Source organism: Carya illinoinensis, chromosome 3, assembly GCF_018687715.1.
Source record: "Carya illinoinensis cultivar Pawnee chromosome 3, C.illinoinensisPawnee_v1, whole genome shotgun sequence".
NCBI lineage: Eukaryota > Viridiplantae > Streptophyta > Magnoliopsida > Fagales > Juglandaceae > Carya > Carya illinoinensis.
In genome coordinates this window covers 3,904,682-3,921,494 of record NC_056754.1, presented here as the reverse complement: position 1 = coordinate 3,921,494, position 16,813 = coordinate 3,904,682, and the positions used below count along the sequence as shown (strand labels likewise).

The following is a 16,813-nucleotide window of genomic DNA, read 5'->3' as shown; positions in this document are numbered from 1 at the left end:
AGATAATTAAGTTAGAAATAAGTTATGTATTAGTATAATAACATGTAATTAGACACGATAGTATAAGTCTTATATAGAAATAAATTAGACACTAGTATAGAAATAACCAATAAATCTAGTATATAAATAAGTTAGATACTATAGTATAATAACATGTATTTAGACATTATAATATAAGTATAGTATAAAAATAAGTTAGATATTGGTATAGAAGTAAATTATCAGTGAATGATTTAGTTGTAATTTTTTTTTTTGGAAAATTTGAGATTTGAAAGTCCAGAATTTTTTTTTAATTGACTAAATATGAAGTTAAAAAAAAAAAAAAAAAAAAAAAAAGCCTGAAGAAAGCTTGAATCTGACTCTGCTCCAACCAATCGGAGTTGGATTTTGAGAAATCGAACTCCGACTAATTTGGTGCTCACCTTTATTTTATATCTAGTAATACTCTACCGAATTAAGATTTTTTTTACAATTATCTATCGCAAATATTTTTTTAAGTATGTAAGAGATTGTCATATAACATAAGAATTGCACAATATTTATACATTAATATTGTGTAGATATTGTGTAATTTTTAGCTAAACATAAAAAATAATGATAAGCGTTCCAATTTGTACACATTACACTTTAACTAGTGCACCTATAAAATATATTTATAAGTCTTGAACACTCAACATATTATTGATGTGAACTTTCCACATCAGCTATGCTAAAAAATAATTAATATTTTAATATTTTTAAAATTATAATAGGTCACAGTAGTGTATTAATACAACGACTTTTACGTAGCAAAGCTCAGTATTTTAATTTTTAATAAATAAATATAGATTAATGATAATATATATGGAATAAAATGAAATTTGGTGGGTAATTAAATGGATATCCACGAGTACCCATCCGGAGCCCATTTACTACCCACATTAAACCCAATTAGCCCACAATTGTCGATCACAAGACGCCCTAATATACCAAACGAGCTTTGCTTGCAAGGAAGTTTCTCAGCCTTCTGGCGGTTCGCTTTCTCAGTAATTCCCACTCCGTGTAAGCATCTCTCTCTCTCACGGTTCGTTAATGGGTTCGTGAATTTATGTGATTCCTGCTTTTCCATACTCCCCCTCACAAGGACCGGCCTCTATGTTTGAATTAAGACTTGGATATCTACAAAAGTTAGAACTTTAAGACTTGGATATTTTGGATATCTACAAAATATATAACTTTAATGTCAATGCTTGTCGTCTAAGATAGTTTCAGTGCTTCTCTATCAGCTTAAAGAGAGGGAGTTTCCATTACTTCTGCTTGTTTTTTCTTTCCTGTATTTTGCCGGGAAGGTTTGGATTGTTTTGGCTAAAGTTCAATTCTTTGTATGTTTAAGAATCTGCCGTTTAATTGAGTTTATAGTAGTCAGCAATTGTAGCAAAAAAAAAAAAAAAAATAGTCACATTGTTTTGTCTTGCTGTGCAGGTTGAGGTCAGGTCTTCTCAAGGATTAAGGATTTGCGATTTTGTTTTAAATTCAGTGAAACAACGCTCGATTCTTATAGGGGTAAAAAGCCATCAGATTGCCGAATTTCAGAGTCCTCTAGGTAAAAAATAACATTGGTTTCAAAATGCATTTACAATTTGATTCAAATAGGGGGAGCTCTGGTGTTTTTTTATAAGCAATCGAGAATCTTATTGAAGAATAGGGGGAGCCCAGATGAAAGAAATTAAAGAACTCTCCACTTAGTTGATACCCTATTCTGAGGACTTTTCATACTGATCAGACTAATATTTTATGATTTTTAGTAAAGATCTAATGGTTATCTGTGAGCTTTTTGGTTTACTAAAGTTCATTTGATACCATTTTTCCATGGGATTTTGTGTGTTCATGCGTTCCATGCTAAGTTGCAAGAATTTCACTTCTGCTCTAGATCGGGATATAAGTTTCTTTGTTGTGTTCCCTTCATGCTTATTATAAATTTTATGCTGATTGAGCAAAACTGACTAGGCCCTCGGGAAACACGAAGGATTTTGTGTTTTTGTTTTTTTGATCGGTTCAAATGAGAATGCTTGGTTTTGGATAAAGAGGCCGAAGACCCCCAAGGATCTTGTGTTTCTGTATGGACTGTTTTCTGCAAAACATTGAATAGCAATGTACAAAATGTTATTCAACACTTTTTATATTCTTACACATATTACTAGCTGGTCACTTTTACTTTATACGATTTTAATTTTTGCAGGTAGCTGCTACTGTATTTTATTTTACAATATCAGGATTTTGAGGATGTTGCCTGTCGATCCAAACAAAAAGTTATCTTTTACTCGTAGCATTTGTGATGGAGATTTGGTTATTGTCTATGAGAGGCATGACAACATGAAGGCTCTTAAAGTATGCAAGGATTCAGTGCTTCAGAACCGATTTGGTGTATTCAAACATTCAGACTGGATTGGAAAGCCCTTTGGAACCAAGGTTTTTAGCAACAAGGGTGGTTTTATTTACTTGTTAGCTCCAACTCCTGAATTGTGGACTCTGGTTCTAAGTCACAGGACCCAGATTCTCTATATTGCTGATATTAGCCTTGTCATCATGTACTTGGAAATAGTTCCTGGTTGTTTGGTTCTTGAATCTGGGACTGGAAGTGGATCTTTAACTACGTCACTTGCAAGGGCTGTTGCTCCTACAGGGCATGTCTACACATTTGATTTTCATGAACAAAGGGCTGCCTCAGCCAGGTATAATAAAGGAATATTGTGACTTGATTCTCACTAATTGGTTGGTAATGGCGATTATATTTTCCAGTTTTTCAAGCTATTGATTGTAACATGAGATTTGTGTTTGTTTCTCTCAAAAGTGGAAACTAGTTTGAAATGGAGTTGCAAAGTTACTAACTACATTTTATAGAGCTCATATGTAATTGAATATCTGAAAAACTTACTGATATAACTTGATTTAAATATTTGGTTGTCTATCATGTTCTGGGGGGATCTTAATTTCTAAGGGCCTCAAGAAACTAGCTTGACGGATCTCAAATGATATCCACAAAGCAAGCTTTTTAAGAGATCTGAAAATCTGAGTTGTAGTAGTGCTAGGGAAAATAAATACATGAGCTAGTTGCTGCTAGGTAGTAACTTGAAATGTAATCTTTAATTGAGTCTAAGCTTCGTTTTGTTACTAAAAGATAAGATCTATCTGAAAGGCTGATTTGATGTTTATGTTTATAGGGAGGATTTTGAGAAGACAGGACTTAGCAGTTTGGTCACTGTGGGAGTTAGAGACATTCAGGGTCAAGGATTTCCAGATGAACTTTCTGGGTTTGCTGATTCTGTCTTCCTGGACCTACCCCAACCATGGTTGGCCATTCCTTCAGCTGAGAAAACGTTGAAACCAGATGGGGTTTTATGTTCCTTCTCCCCGTGTATTGAGCAAGTACAACGAGCCTGTGATACTCTTAGGTCAAACTTCACAGGTATGCCTTCATTTACTTTAGATAGTTTCTCCTCTTGCTCTAAGCTTAAATTTTCTAGTTGATTTATTAATTGCTGATTTATACGTATCTTCTGGTTGTGTGTTAGACATAAGGATATTTGAGGTACTTCTTCGCACTTACGAAGTTCGAGAAGGAAAAAGGGATTGCGGCGAGGCTGATGGAGGCAACCTTGGGTCTCTTCCATGTAAGAGGCGGCAGCGTTCAAGTGAAGGACACACTGCGCATGACAATTTGAGTTATCCCACGGTCATGGCTAGGCCATGCAGTGAGGCAAAAGGGCACACTGGCTATTTGACATTTGCAAGACTCAAATGCCTCTCATAATGCTGCCACGCTTCTATTTTTGTAGGATAGCAAGAGTTTCTTGTTCTTCAACCTTTTTCAAGGGTTCAGCCCAAAGATAATGTAAGGAATTCTTTTTCGTCTAAAATGAGTCATGACCGAAGATTTTGATAGCGGTTCGTGGTTGCCTTGATTGTTTCAATATCTTTTACTTTTTGGGTTTGGTGCCGGGAAACAAATATCTGGATCCACAGAATACCACAGGCAGAAAAAAAGAACAAAAAAGGGCACATGAATTGGGCCTAGCGTCAATGAATGCATGCATGCTTTCCAAGCCTCACGGGATTTCTAGGCTTTGCCCGATCCATGTGATCCGAAAATCGAAGCAACACTTCAAACCCAAAAGGGAGTTTATTTATATAACATGCACGACAGCAACTGGTCCAAGTTTCCCCTCATACTTGGGGGGTTCAAGTCTGACAGTTGAAAATACAACTAATCCAAATTCTCTGACACCAACGAAGAGAAAAAACTAGGCAATAAAATGACATTTACCACTACTTTTACGCTTCAAACGCTTCGGAAAAGTTCAGAAGAAGCCTTGACTTTTGAGATACTTTTTCAGCTTGCCAGAGAAGCCGAGCAGGAATTCTACAGAGCTCACAGATTGCCCTGATATATCAACTCCATCAAATCCATCTCCTTCTTTACCTCACCCTGCACAAGATTATCCGTCTCCAACGGTGTCTCATACTCCATGTTGTTCTCTTCGACCACAGAACTACGGGGCATCTCTTCCAGCATGGACATAAAGCCATGAGTTTCCGGAAGCATATTTTTGTCAAAAAGCAAACCCAGAGCCTCGTAATAATTATGATCGTTATAAATTGGGATTGCCCAGTCGGCAGAATTGAGTTCTGAGCTCTCGAGCTGATCAGTTCGGGGTTTGGTCGTCATTCTGACCATTTGTTTGTCCGGTGCAGAGAGCATATTGCATGTTCTTATCGATTCTGGGTGCTGAAGCTGAAGTCACGCTCTTTATGTAGCTTTGCAGGAGGGAGCCATCCGGATCCGAGTCCTTGCTTTTCTTCTTGGAGAGTTGCCTTCTTTTTGTTGCATTCCAATGATTCTTGATAGTGTTCTCAGTCCTTCCTGGCAGCCTCCTAGCAATTGCTGCCCATTTATTTCCTATTTCTTTGTGGGCTTCAATAAGTATCTTATCTTCTTCCTCACTCCATGCATCTTTCTGCAAACACAAGTACATGCAATATGTAAGTAAATGCATATATGCATGCTTGAGTACTGCCACTACAAGAAAAACGGGTTATTTTAGTTGCGAATAATCTTTTTGTTGCAATAAATTGATTACAAAAATCTATTTTTTTTGTAGTGTATAATCGTTAAACCGTACGTATAATAAGAAAGTAAACCCTAAAATTATCCAAATAGTATAATATCCTAATCTAAAAGTTAAACTGGTGTAGATATTAGCTCCAATCAGATCATATGCACCTGCTTCTTGCAGAATTAAAAAAGAAACTAAGGGTGCCGGACCTTAATTTTATCCGGCCAGCCAGTATGATCAGCATGATCTCGCCAAGTAAAATGGCTTCAACGCATGCATAGACATTGCGTTTTTAATCAAAATAAAATTGAAGTCTTACATATATATATATATAAAAGAGCTAACATGAACGAGGGAGATATAATAATAATTAACTTCCAAACCAACAATATCAAGGGCCAGCTGATCATTTGAGATTTCACATGATGATCTATATATATATATATAATATAATATTATGGCTAACGATCGAGGTCTTGGGACGTTTAAAAAAAAATAAGAAAAAGAAAAAGAAAAAAACTAGTCCAATTCGGTAGTTCTCCATGCATGTTCTTGATCATCATGTGTTACGTTCATGTCAAGCAAATATTACTAGCACTAGCAAATGATGGATAGAGCAAATGTTCAGGGCGGGTTGTTATAAATACAACGGTACCATAAGTATATACATATATACATGTACTAAAAGTATATACAAGAAAGAATAACAATAGAAATGCAACATATAATTAATTAATATTCATATATACACATTTGATAACACGCATACAAAATGTAAAAACAATTTCAGATTTCTTCATAAATGGATGATCACTAATATAAACATGTACAACATTTATATGTATGAGTACACATATGCATATGAAAAAAATATGTAAGACTTTATAAAGCACAGTTAAAAAGAAAGGAAATTGAAGAACAAAAAATCGAAAACGCATTGTCATAAACTCCATACATTTGATAACACGCGTAAAAAATTTAACAAAAATTTCAAATATTAATAGAAGGATAACAATATGTCATGTATAACATTTAAATGCATGTATTATGTATGCAAATGAAAATATGGAAACTATTCACAATTTTATAAAACACAGATAAGAAGAAAAGAAAAGACAAAAATGCGACGTCATAATCTCCATACATCTGATAACACGCGTAAAAAAATGTAACAACAATTTCAAATATTAATAGATGGATAACAAATGTCATGTATAACATTTAAATGCATGTATTATGTATGCAAATGAAAACATGGAAACTATATATTCACAACTTTATAAAACACAAATAAGAAGAAAAGAAAAGACAAAAATGCGATGTCATAATCGCCATACATTTGATAACATGCGTAAAAAAATGTAACAACAATTTCAAATATTAACAGAAGGATAACAACATGTAATGTATAACATTTAAATGCATGTATTATGTATGCAACTGAAAATATGGAAACTATTCACAATTTTATAAAACACAAATAAGAAGAAAAGAAAAGACAAATGCGACGTCATAATCTCGAAACATTTGACGACACGCGTTAAAAAAGTAAATAATTACCTATTGAGGAATAATTACCATTTTCTTTATAAATGAATATATATATATATATATAAAGATTTATACTGTATTTATATTATAACGCATGAATAATATATATTACAAGAAAAACGATTATTTGTAACGAATTATAATTTTTGATAAGAATGTACTTATTTTGATAGGAAATGATCATTTCATATATAGCAAATAATTACCCTACATGTAAAGGTTTTTCTTGCAATAGATATATATGTATATGTTTATAACTTTAAAACAACAAAACACCTTTGAATAAAAGAGTTGTGATTTTGTTTATATTTATGTGTGAGTGTGTGTATAAATATGTATGTATGAAAGGTAGTAGGTGAAGAAGAAAGGGGGGGAAACCCTAATGTCTGGCCGCAGATGGTTGTGCCATCTCTCCCTACACTGCTTTCCCATCCTTCCATTCAGCATCCTAGCGATATGGGACCATTTCTTTGTTCCAAACCGATCGACCAACTGCACCAAAAGCCTGAAAATAGAGTTGAATTCAATAATCAAATCTGCATAACTGGATAGCAATACCAAACACCAAAACCCTAACAAAGAAAAGAAAAATCCTTGTTACCAAAAATTAACCAAAATAGAGTACTATAATTCTCTAAATTACCTGTCTTCTTGAGGAGTCCATTGGCCTTTGATTATGGTGGGTTTCTTTTGAACTTTGATTGCCTTTCTTGTGTGCACAGCTCGCTTCCTGATCTTCCTCTGAACTGCTAATTTCCTATTATATCCATTTTCCGCGGTTATGCATGAGATATCATCTGCAAACTTACCATTTGTTGGTCCATCATGTTCTTGAATATTCAGCGGCAGATAAATATGACTTTGGCCGCCTGTCGTAGGCTGAACCAGATTTTTTTGATCAGGATTATCCCAAAAGCTCAGATTATAAGAACTTTCAAAGCCTTGCATGTTTCCATTTGTACTATCCGATGCAAACAGGCTTGCAGTGAAATCGTTCAGAAACGCATTTGCATAAGCTTCACACGGATCCGTACACGGATACTCTCGAATCCCAGAAAGGGGGTTCGAGGTAGAACCCTCAACGTTGAAATGATCATCACCATGGTCGTGAGGATTCAAATTAGACACGGTAAGGGGAAAGTGATCAAAATGGCCGTCAAAATCATCAAACAAGCTGGCCTTACAGGAAGAGGGTTCTAACGAAAACCCATCTGTCAAGTCTGGTTTCGGGGGAGTATTATTATCAGAGAAAAGGTTGGAAAGACAAGGAAAATCCTCTCTGAAGTTTGCATCGAACTCCATGCAGTAGAGAGAAAAAGCTCAAGAAAGGAAGGGTTGTTTAATGTGGGGGTGTTAATGGGGTTGTCTGTATGGGCTATTAAGGGAGAGGAGCGCAAAGCTGTGGACCCACTCGATTCAAAAATCGTTGCTCATTCCTAAATCCTACGGCTGATTTTGCTTGTTGACTGTGACTGTTGAGCTTCCGTTCTAAGTATTTTCAGTGGGGGGGAGAAAAGAAGAGTGTATAATGATTGGGTCGTTATAAGCTCTTTGTACTTTAGGATAATTCTCAGACTGGTTAAGGACACATGGACGACATGTAGCTAGTGCTGCTCTAATTCTCATCGTTTTAAGGTAGAATTTCTAACAATTATGAATTACGATTTTGTGTTTTATTTTGTTTAAATCGGAGCCGTTAATGCCCTTAAAATCAAAGCTAACTAATTTATGATCTTGAGACAATCCACGGCGGGGATTCGATTAATTTGGTGGGAGATCAAAAATTAAAAAGAAAAGGTTAGGCTACAGTGAGGGCACTCTTATATCCTTTTCGTGAGCAGATTATCATTTAATCACAGATTTCTTTAATTGGCATCCTAATTTCTTATTTAGCAACATCCAACTCTTTTTTAGAGAACATTAATATACATATTTATTTAATTCATGTAGCTTTAAATGATCTCTCTCTCTCTCTCTCTCTCTCTCTCTCTCTCTCTCTCTCTCTCTCTCTCTCTCTCTCTCTCTCTCTCTCTCTCTCTCTCTCTCTCTCCTTAAAAAGGTAAGCTTATTACAATTGTGAGTCAAACTAGTAAAAGTGGAGATTAAATTCATTATTGAAAGGGTGATCAGTTCAAATGGTAAGTTTTCATAGCTAAAGTATTTCTTTGTTCACATCATTAATAGGTAAGATATGGTTTACTTATATAACTAAATCTAATTATCTGGGAACTCAAATATAATACAAAGAAGATCAATAAAGAGTCCCATGTAATTAATTCCAACTTAAATACATATATATTTGAGTTCTGCTACTTACAGTCATTTTTGTGTATTCCTTATGCACTGATCAACTAATATGATTGATCAAAATAGTTATTTTATATTAAAAAAATTGTGCAACTTATCATATTAGTAGAACACATAAAGGAAAACGTAAAAGTGATTACACATAGAATTTATGTATATATATGTGCATGTCATGTCTTGTGTGTATGCATAATTAGCTAGTTAATTAAGGTCAGCAACTTGAGAAATATATATATATATATATATATATATTTATATATAGCTCTTTGAAGCTTAACTGATCTCAAGCATACAACAAAGGTTCTTGTCTTTTGATCTCTATATATGTTTTTATAAATTAGCTTCAAAACAACTTAATTTTAATTAATTAGTTTGGAATCTCTTCCTCAAATTAATTAGCTAGCCATGCATTTTCTACAAATTGGTAGATAGATCATCACTTCATGTGAAAGATCGAATATAAGTACTCCTTTAGCATGATCATCATGATCACCGACCAATAATTAACCGATCAGCTGAACTAGCTAGCTAGGGATGAATTAATTAAGCAGAAAATGGGTTTTATTAATTTAAAATAAGTAGCTAGTCATGTCCAGATTTTGTGTTTAATAGCCTTGAATGAGGGCAGAGATTAATTAGGTCATTTGACAACTCAGGTCATGAGTAATCATTTTAGTTTGTCTTCCTTTGGGTAATAATTAATATCCAAACCTGGAAGGGATTGTTTGAAGTCATGAGATGATGATCATCGTGGATACTGCAAATAAAAGCTCAGCACTTAAAACTTGTAACTGACCATTCAATACCTTCCTTAATTGGCATCTGTATTTATTCCTATTTAAGTTATTCTTAAACAAGGGTACTGCCAGAAATTTAGTCCATATATATCTATTCACTCATTTTAATTTTCTCCTTCTAGCTACGTACATATATCATGCGTAGTGCTCCGATCCATAAAACTTTCATTTTTGATATTCTGTTTGCATTGGAATATTGCACAAGCAACAAATTAAAATGGAGTGTAAATAGCATTTTGTATTATTTTTCTCGGTTTAGTATTAATTAGACTTTTAAGTGTATTTTTATTTAGTTTTAGTAACAGGATTGAGAATATAATTATTTAGAAGTCATATTATATATATATGTAAAGGCAAAAATTGGCTAGGATTAGATGACTAAATGATAAGATTTATCTTATCATTATTTGATTAAATTTGAATGAATGATAAGGTTTATCTTATCATTATTTGATTAAATTTGGATGAATGTAAAATAAGTATTGATTTATATCTAAACAATATTGAGTCTATCTAGAAGTCTTAGGTGTTGTTTATATAAGTTCCTGAAGTCAAAATCGAGTTCTGTTAGCAGTACACTTATCCAGAAGAAATCGGAACAGAATTCAGTCTATATCAGAAGAAGTTATCTCGAAATGTTAGCAGTCCGTCGGGACGCGTTTTCGCGTCTGTTGCTAACCGTCAGCAGAGTCCTACTGCAACTAGAACTCTTTTCAGATCTTCTATTTAAAGGGGATTCGGTTTTGCATCTTTTCAAGGACTTCAAGCCACGAATTTTACAGAGGAGATCCTGAGTGTTTATGAGAGAAAATTCACTTGAGAATTTTCATGGGATTTTTCATATCTTCTTGAGTGTGATCGTGCTTTGAGTGCGAAGCAACATCGATTGTGTTTCAGCCTTTGGAGTTCCAGAAGGGAAGTCAACATTTGAAGATCGCCAGAGGTTCTGGCTGCTACTGCGGTAGAAGACAAACGGGTCGTTTGTCTAGGCAAGTAAGAGAGTCGAATTGCAAAGGTTTTGTAATTGATTATTGCTTGTAATTGTTCTTCAAATAATAAGATTGACTTTCCTGGGTTTGGCTGCCCCGTAGGGTTTTACCTTTAAAGAGTTCTTTAAAGGGTTTCCCTTCGTAACCAATCGTTGTGTTTTGCAAGTTTGATTATTTATTTTAAAGTATTTGATTCGTTTCATAATCTTGACAATTGAGATCTAACCTATTTGTTCAAGGAAATTGGTAGACAATTTTGTGGTTTTACAGGGGTACGTTGGAAATTTCAATTGGTATCAGAGCGTGGTTCACTCATTCGAGTGTGATCCGTGCCCTTGTAGGTCATGTCGACGTCATTACACGTTCCACCATACTTCGATGGGGAAAACTATGCTTATTGGAAAGTTCGTATGAGGACTTTTCTCAAGTCTTTAGATGAACGTGTATGGCATTTGGTTGAACGAGGATGGACTAAACCCGAGACATCTATAGATGCTTGGACAAAAGATGAAATTAGCAATTGCAATTTAAATAGCAAAGGACTTAACGCTATTTTCATGGCGGTATCCTCCGAAGAATTTAAAAGAATCTCCATGTGTGAGATTGCTAAAGAAGCTTGGGATATTTTGGAGGTTACACATGAAGGCACAAGAATAGTAAAAAATTCGAAATTGCAAATGCTAACCTCAAAATTTGAAGAGATTAAAATGTTGGAAGATGAAAATTTTAATGATTTTTATGCTAAACTGAATGATATTGTGAATTCCAGGTTTAATCTCGGCGAGAAGGTGGAGGATTCAAGGATCGTGAGGAAGATTCTAAGGTCTTTACCTGAAAGATTTCGACCCAAAGTTACCGCTATTGAAGAAAGTAAAGATCTTGATGCAATAAAGGTAGAAGAATTGGTAGGTTCTTTGCAAACGTATGAATCTTCGCTTCCTCAAGCAAGAAAAGGTAAGTCTATTGCCTTAAAAACTATAGAAGAAAATCAAGATAATTTTTCTGATGAAGAAAATCTTAACAATAAGGATATAGATCTTATAGTAAGAAAATTCAGAAAATTCATGTTTAATAAAAAGTATAGTGGAAAGGAAAAAGGAGGTAGAGAATTTTCTGCAAAGAAAAATTATTTTGAAAAATGGAATAAAGAAAAATCTGATAAAGTAAAATGTCATGAATGTTCTGGTTATGGTCATATAAGAATTGAATGTCCAAATTTCAAGAAAAGTAAAGGAAAAGCATTGAATGTCACACTTAGTGATAGTTCAGAATCTGAAACTTCAAGTTCATCATCTGATTATGACAATACTTTTGTGGCTTTTTCTACTGTTGTTAATGATTTTTCTGATATTGAGCTAACAAAATCTGAAAGTGATGATGACAATAGTGATTTGGAGGTTGCTCTAGTTGTGGATGATCATGAGTTGAGTTTACAAGAAGCTTACAATGATGTGTGTGAAGAAGTGATCAAATTAAAGAAACTCAACAAGAAGCTGTACAAGAAATTCACTAATATGGAGAGTGAGAAAAATAACTTGTTTGAGGCATTCAAAATTTCTGATATTGAAATAGCAAGATTAAGGGATCAAAAAATTGCATTAGAAAAAGAGTTGGAAAAGGTTCAAGAAAAAACAGCAACACAAAAATTAGAAGAGATGTTGAGTATTCAAAAATCTAGTTGTGATCGCACGGGTTTGGGGTATATGACTTCTCAAGGTATGGAACTTAAAGACTCATCATCCGCTGCCACCTCATCAAAAATATCATTTTTATTAAAGGAAGTCAAGATGAGGAAACTCCAAAGAAGGCCGTGTCTATAACTCATGTTTTAAGAGCCTCACATGATAGATCAATGACAAAGAAGCCCAAACAAGGTAAGTCCAAAGGTAAGTTTATTCCTATTTGTCATTATTGTGGTGTTGTTGGTCATATAAGACCAAATTGCTTTAACTTGAATAAAGTGAAGAAAAATGGATGTGAAAGAAATCTAAAAAGGAAAGGAAATAGTCTAGAGAATCAAGTTTGTGATATGAGTCAACAAATCAAATTTTTAAATCTCAAAATTGGTGAAATAGCAGATTTTTGCTTTCAAAATAAAGAAAAGATCATACAAAGTGATGTTGACAAAAAGAATAGGCCAAAATTTAAAGCAAAATGGGTGGTCAAAGAGGATGCCATGTCACATTAATGGATATGATTACTTGCATGTTCTTGCATCCGTTATATTATTGCATTAGCCTAGGACATGCATTTTATTTTTCTGTTTTATGTTTCTGTTTTTCAGTTTTAAATAAGAAAAATATAATATAAAAAAAAATTCTGGTTTGGTTCATAACTTTTCTTTAAGGAAAGTGCATGCTTGATATGTCAAAGTTTGAGCATTTGTGTTCTTACTTAATAAATTCCTGAACCTATGCATCTCTCTACTTTGTGCAATTCACTTTGTGTATACTAACCCTATGGATTATCTTAGCAAAGTTCATTTTCAATGCACAGTGAGAAACTTATATGTATGTTTTTTATAATTAAAGTTCACATCATTTAATGAGATGCTCATCAAAGAGAGAGTTCCTACCTTGAATTGACTAATACTAGTTGAACCTAGTACATCAATAAAGAGCTCTCTTCTTGCCAAACACAAAGAGTGATCCATATAGAAAAAGTCGGTGTTAATTCATTGTGGAAAAAGACAAACACCCTACACGGATCTATCTCCTTAAGTCCTTATAGAAAGCATCGTTGCTCTAATCATTGTGGAAAAAGATGAGCAACAAAAATGGACTTAAAAAAGGGGATTGTGCAAACTAGTGTTTGGAGGAGATGCTCATGTATCTAGGCCCTAGCATAAAGTTTGACTTTTAAGGTGAAGCAACAAACTCTTGTGAGCATCTATAAGAAGCAATCTTTCATGAATAAAGGTATCAAAAGAAAAAAAAAAAGATATTGAAGAAAGGAGTTCATAAAAATGCTTTGTTATAAGTATACTCACTCACACACTCACATGAACTTTGACATTGATGATCTTATGAGGAGTGAATATCCATAGTGATTGTTGCAAATAAAAGGGTGTACTTTATTGAATTTGTTTTGTGAGTTACACTATGTTTGAACTAAGATGCATTTAGGCATGTTACTTGCCCTATTGCTTTATATAAAATAAAAAATTAAAAATAAAATTTTTTTGTTGTTTTTATTTTTACTAATCTCTATTTTTTCTGGTTTCTATAAAATAAATACAGAAATAAAAATATGAAGTTTTTTTTTGTTTGTTTGAGATATGAGCCTAAATCTGTGTTTTTTTTGGTCACTTATGCTAGTGTTGCAGTAGTCCCAGTGGGACTCTTTTTCCTCGGGCACGTGCCTAGGCACACGACACTTATGTGCCTTATGTTTTTCCTTCTTGTGTCTCATACATGCGCCGATCTCCCACCCCCTTTCTCTCTTATTTTGCACGGCGCCCAGCTCTCTCACACATTTCTTCCTCTTTTGAGACCCAACCGAATCCTTCATTCACTCATATCACTAGTTAGACTTTTGAAATTCTGAAGATCATCCAGTTCTACTCATCTTTGCATCCTAATCAAGGTAAGGCTTATATGTTTTTCGGTCTTCTGAAATTTCTAGGGTTGATATGTTTTTCAGCCGATTTATGAGGCTATTCATTATATGTGATTGGGTTGCGTTGAAATCACTATGGTTGCTCAGTTGAGCATTTTGTTTGCATGTATTGAGGACGGTTTTTGAGTGGGTCCTTAGCCTTTGTCATTCGGTTTTCATGGAATGCCCACCAAGTGTTTGTTTTTTTTTCTCAACTAAGTTGTCTCAATCATTTGCTCATTGTTTAAACATGCATTCATGCTCATACATCAAGTGCATTTAATCCATGAAAAATTGAGACACATGTGAGTTGTTCACCATGTCTTTCTTAGTATCTTCATATTGACTCACATAAGATATTTATTCTATTTTGTGTCTTGTCAGATTAGTGACAAAAAGGGGGAGATAAATAAATTGGAATATCTTGATATTGTGAAATTTAGGGGGAGTTTGAGTAAGTGGGTGTTTAATGAATTTGCTGAAAATAAAAAGGGGAGCAGCAGAATATTAAGGGGGAGAACTAAGTATTGAACATGGTTATTGATGATGAATTTGCTGAAAATAAAAAAGGGGAGCAGCAGAATATTGAGGGGGAGAATTAAGTATTGAACATGGTTATTGATGATGACTAGAACACTTTCTTTTTGTAGGTTTACATTGCATCTAACCTTTGATTATTATTGGGACTAGTTTCAAGGAATGTTCTATGTCATTTCTTATCATTACTGTATTAAGATATTTTTCACGAGATCTTGGTCTGCTGGTTGTTTTTATCTTAGGTACACACTACATTCATCAAGTTGATTTTGTGACCGATCCGCCAAAGGGAAGATTGTATATCCAAGACATTCATCAAATTGGTTTTGTCACCAATCCGCCAAAGGGGGAGATTGTAAAGGCAAAAATTGGCTAGGATTAGATGACTAAATAATAAGATTTATCTTATCATTATTTGATTAAATTTGAATGAATGATAAGGTTTATCTTATTATTATTTGATTAAATTTGGATGAATGTAAAATAAGTATTGATTTATATCTAAACAATATTGAGTCTATCTAGAAGTCTTAGGTGTTGTTTAGATAAGTTCCTGAAGTCAAAATCGAGTTCTGTTAGCAGTACACTTATCCAGAAGAAATCGGAACAGAATTCAGTCTATATCAGAAGAAGTTATCTCGAAATGTTAGCAGTCCGTCGGGACGCGTTTTCGCGTCTGTTGCTAACCGTCAGCAGAGTCCTACTGCAACTAGAACTCTTTTCAGATCTTCTATTTAAAGGGGATTCGGTTTTGCATCTTTTCAAGGACTTCAAGCCACGAATTTTACAGAGGAGATCCTGAGTGTTTATGAGAGAAAATTCACTTGAGAATTTTCATGGGATTTTTCATATCTTCTTGAGTGTGATCGTGCTTTGAGTGCGAAGCAACATCGATTGTGTTTCAGCCTTTGGAGTTCCAGAAGGGAGGTCAACATTTGAAAATCGCCAGAGGTTCTGGCTGCTACTGCGGTAGAAGACAAACGGGTCGTTTATCTAGGCAAGTAAGAGAGTCGAATTGCAAAGGTTTTGTAATTGATTATTGCTTGTAATTGTTCTTCAAATAATAAGATTGACTTTCCTGGGTTTGGCTGCCCCGTAGGGTTTTACCTTTAAAGAGTTCTTTAAAGGGTTTCCCTTCGTAACCAATCGTTGTGTCTTGCAAGTTTGATTATTTATTTTAAATTACTTGATTCGTTTCATAATCTTGATAATTAAGATCTAACCTATTTGTTCAAGGAAATTGGTAGACAATTTCGTAGTTTTACAGGGGTACGTTGGAAATTTCAATATATATATATGTATGTATATAATTCCAGCTTGTAATTATAAGACTGCATTTGGATGTTGAGCTGAGTTGGGATAAGTTAAATTCTTTATGAATAGTAGTGAGTTGAGTTAGTAGAGTGAGTTATGTGGAGCCCATCTAAAATGAGTTAGATGTGTTTGGATATTAAGATGAGTTTAGTACTATTTATGAGAAGTTGAGGTTGTGGACCCTGCTTATAAAGAGGTGTTAAGTTTAAAAAGATTGTGGGTCTTATCTGTAAGTAGGTTTTGAATTAAGATAAGTTTAGTAATTTGAAAATTTGGTGTTTAGATATTAGACTCAACTTAAAATTAGACTAAATTGAACTGAGTTCAGTTGAGTCTAATAACCAAAGAAGCTATATCTATTTTTTGTGACAAGTAACTCAATTTAGCACTAGATCAACTTGCTAGTCACAACTCAACTCCCGGAAGCGGATAAAAGTATTATTACTTCAGGATAATTTCAGATGAAACTTGAGAAGGATAAATCACGGGTTGAGAATTAATGTCAGAGAGAGAGAGAGAGAGAGAGAGCACTCATGAGCTAGCTAGCAGGAATATTATCCATCCTGGTCATGTGGCGAAATGTAGTGCATGGAATACATGTGTACGTACAAACTGAAAGAAAATTAGA

At 34.1% G+C, this 16,813-nt stretch overlaps 2 protein-coding genes across 5 annotated transcripts; one reads left to right on the top strand and one right to left on the bottom strand.

Annotated features, from left to right (window-relative positions):
* The first annotated feature begins 911 nt into the window (after positions 1–911).
* On the top strand, positions 912–3,921 carry LOC122302607 (tRNA (adenine(58)-N(1))-methyltransferase catalytic subunit TRMT61A). Of its 4 annotated transcripts, none has more exons than XM_043113941.1 (5): positions 912–1,041; positions 1,462–1,582; positions 2,307–2,711; positions 3,201–3,445; positions 3,552–3,921. In XM_043113941.1, exons 3-5 carry the CDS (start codon positions 2,353–2,355, stop codon positions 3,788–3,790), a joined length of 843 nt encoding a protein of 280 aa, XP_042969875.1. In that variant the 5' UTR covers positions 912–1,041; positions 1,462–1,582; positions 2,307–2,352; the 3' UTR covers positions 3,791–3,921. The 4 variants fall into 4 exon arrangements, with proteins under 4 accessions (XP_042969875.1, XP_042969874.1, XP_042969871.1 ...); XM_043113940.1 differs by having other exon boundaries at positions 2,253–2,711; XM_043113937.1 differs by having other exon boundaries at positions 2,219–2,711.
* Positions 3,922–4,140: 219 nt separating this feature from the next.
* On the bottom strand, positions 4,141–8,000 carry LOC122302606 (transcription factor MYB98). Its single transcript, XM_043113936.1, has 3 exons — positions 7,288–8,000; positions 7,023–7,149; positions 4,141–4,994 (listed from the first exon to the last, which is right to left on the bottom strand). Exons 1-3 carry the CDS (start codon positions 7,944–7,946, stop codon positions 4,683–4,685), a joined length of 1,098 nt encoding a protein of 365 aa, XP_042969870.1. The 5' UTR covers positions 7,947–8,000; the 3' UTR covers positions 4,141–4,682.
* Between the last annotated feature and the right edge of the window lie 8,813 nt (positions 8,001–16,813).

Excerpts from the sequence above, each read along its gene's own strand:
- LOC122302606 (XM_043113936.1), bottom strand. The coding sequence starts at position 7,946 with ATGGAGTTCGATGCAAACTTCAGAGAGGATTTTCCTTGTCTTTCCAAC. Across the intron at positions 7,150-7,287 it reads TGGACTCCTCAAGAAGACAG|GCTTTTGGTGCAGTTGGTCG; the intron begins GTAATTTAGAGA and ends CTCTATTTTCAG. Across the intron at positions 4,995-7,022 it reads ATCTGCGGCCAGACATTAGG|AAAGATGCATGGAGTGAGGA; the intron begins GTTTCCCCCCCT and ends TTGTGTTTGCAG.
- LOC122302607 (XM_043113940.1), top strand. The coding sequence starts at position 2,263 with ATGTTGCCTGTCGATCCAAACAAAAAGTTATCTTTTACTCGTAGCATT. Across the intron at positions 2,712-3,200 it reads CAAAGGGCTGCCTCAGCCAG|GGAGGATTTTGAGAAGACAG; the intron begins GTATAATAAAGG and ends TTATGTTTATAG. Across the intron at positions 3,446-3,551 it reads TCTTAGGTCAAACTTCACAG|ACATAAGGATATTTGAGGTA; the intron begins GTATGCCTTCAT and ends GTTGTGTGTTAG.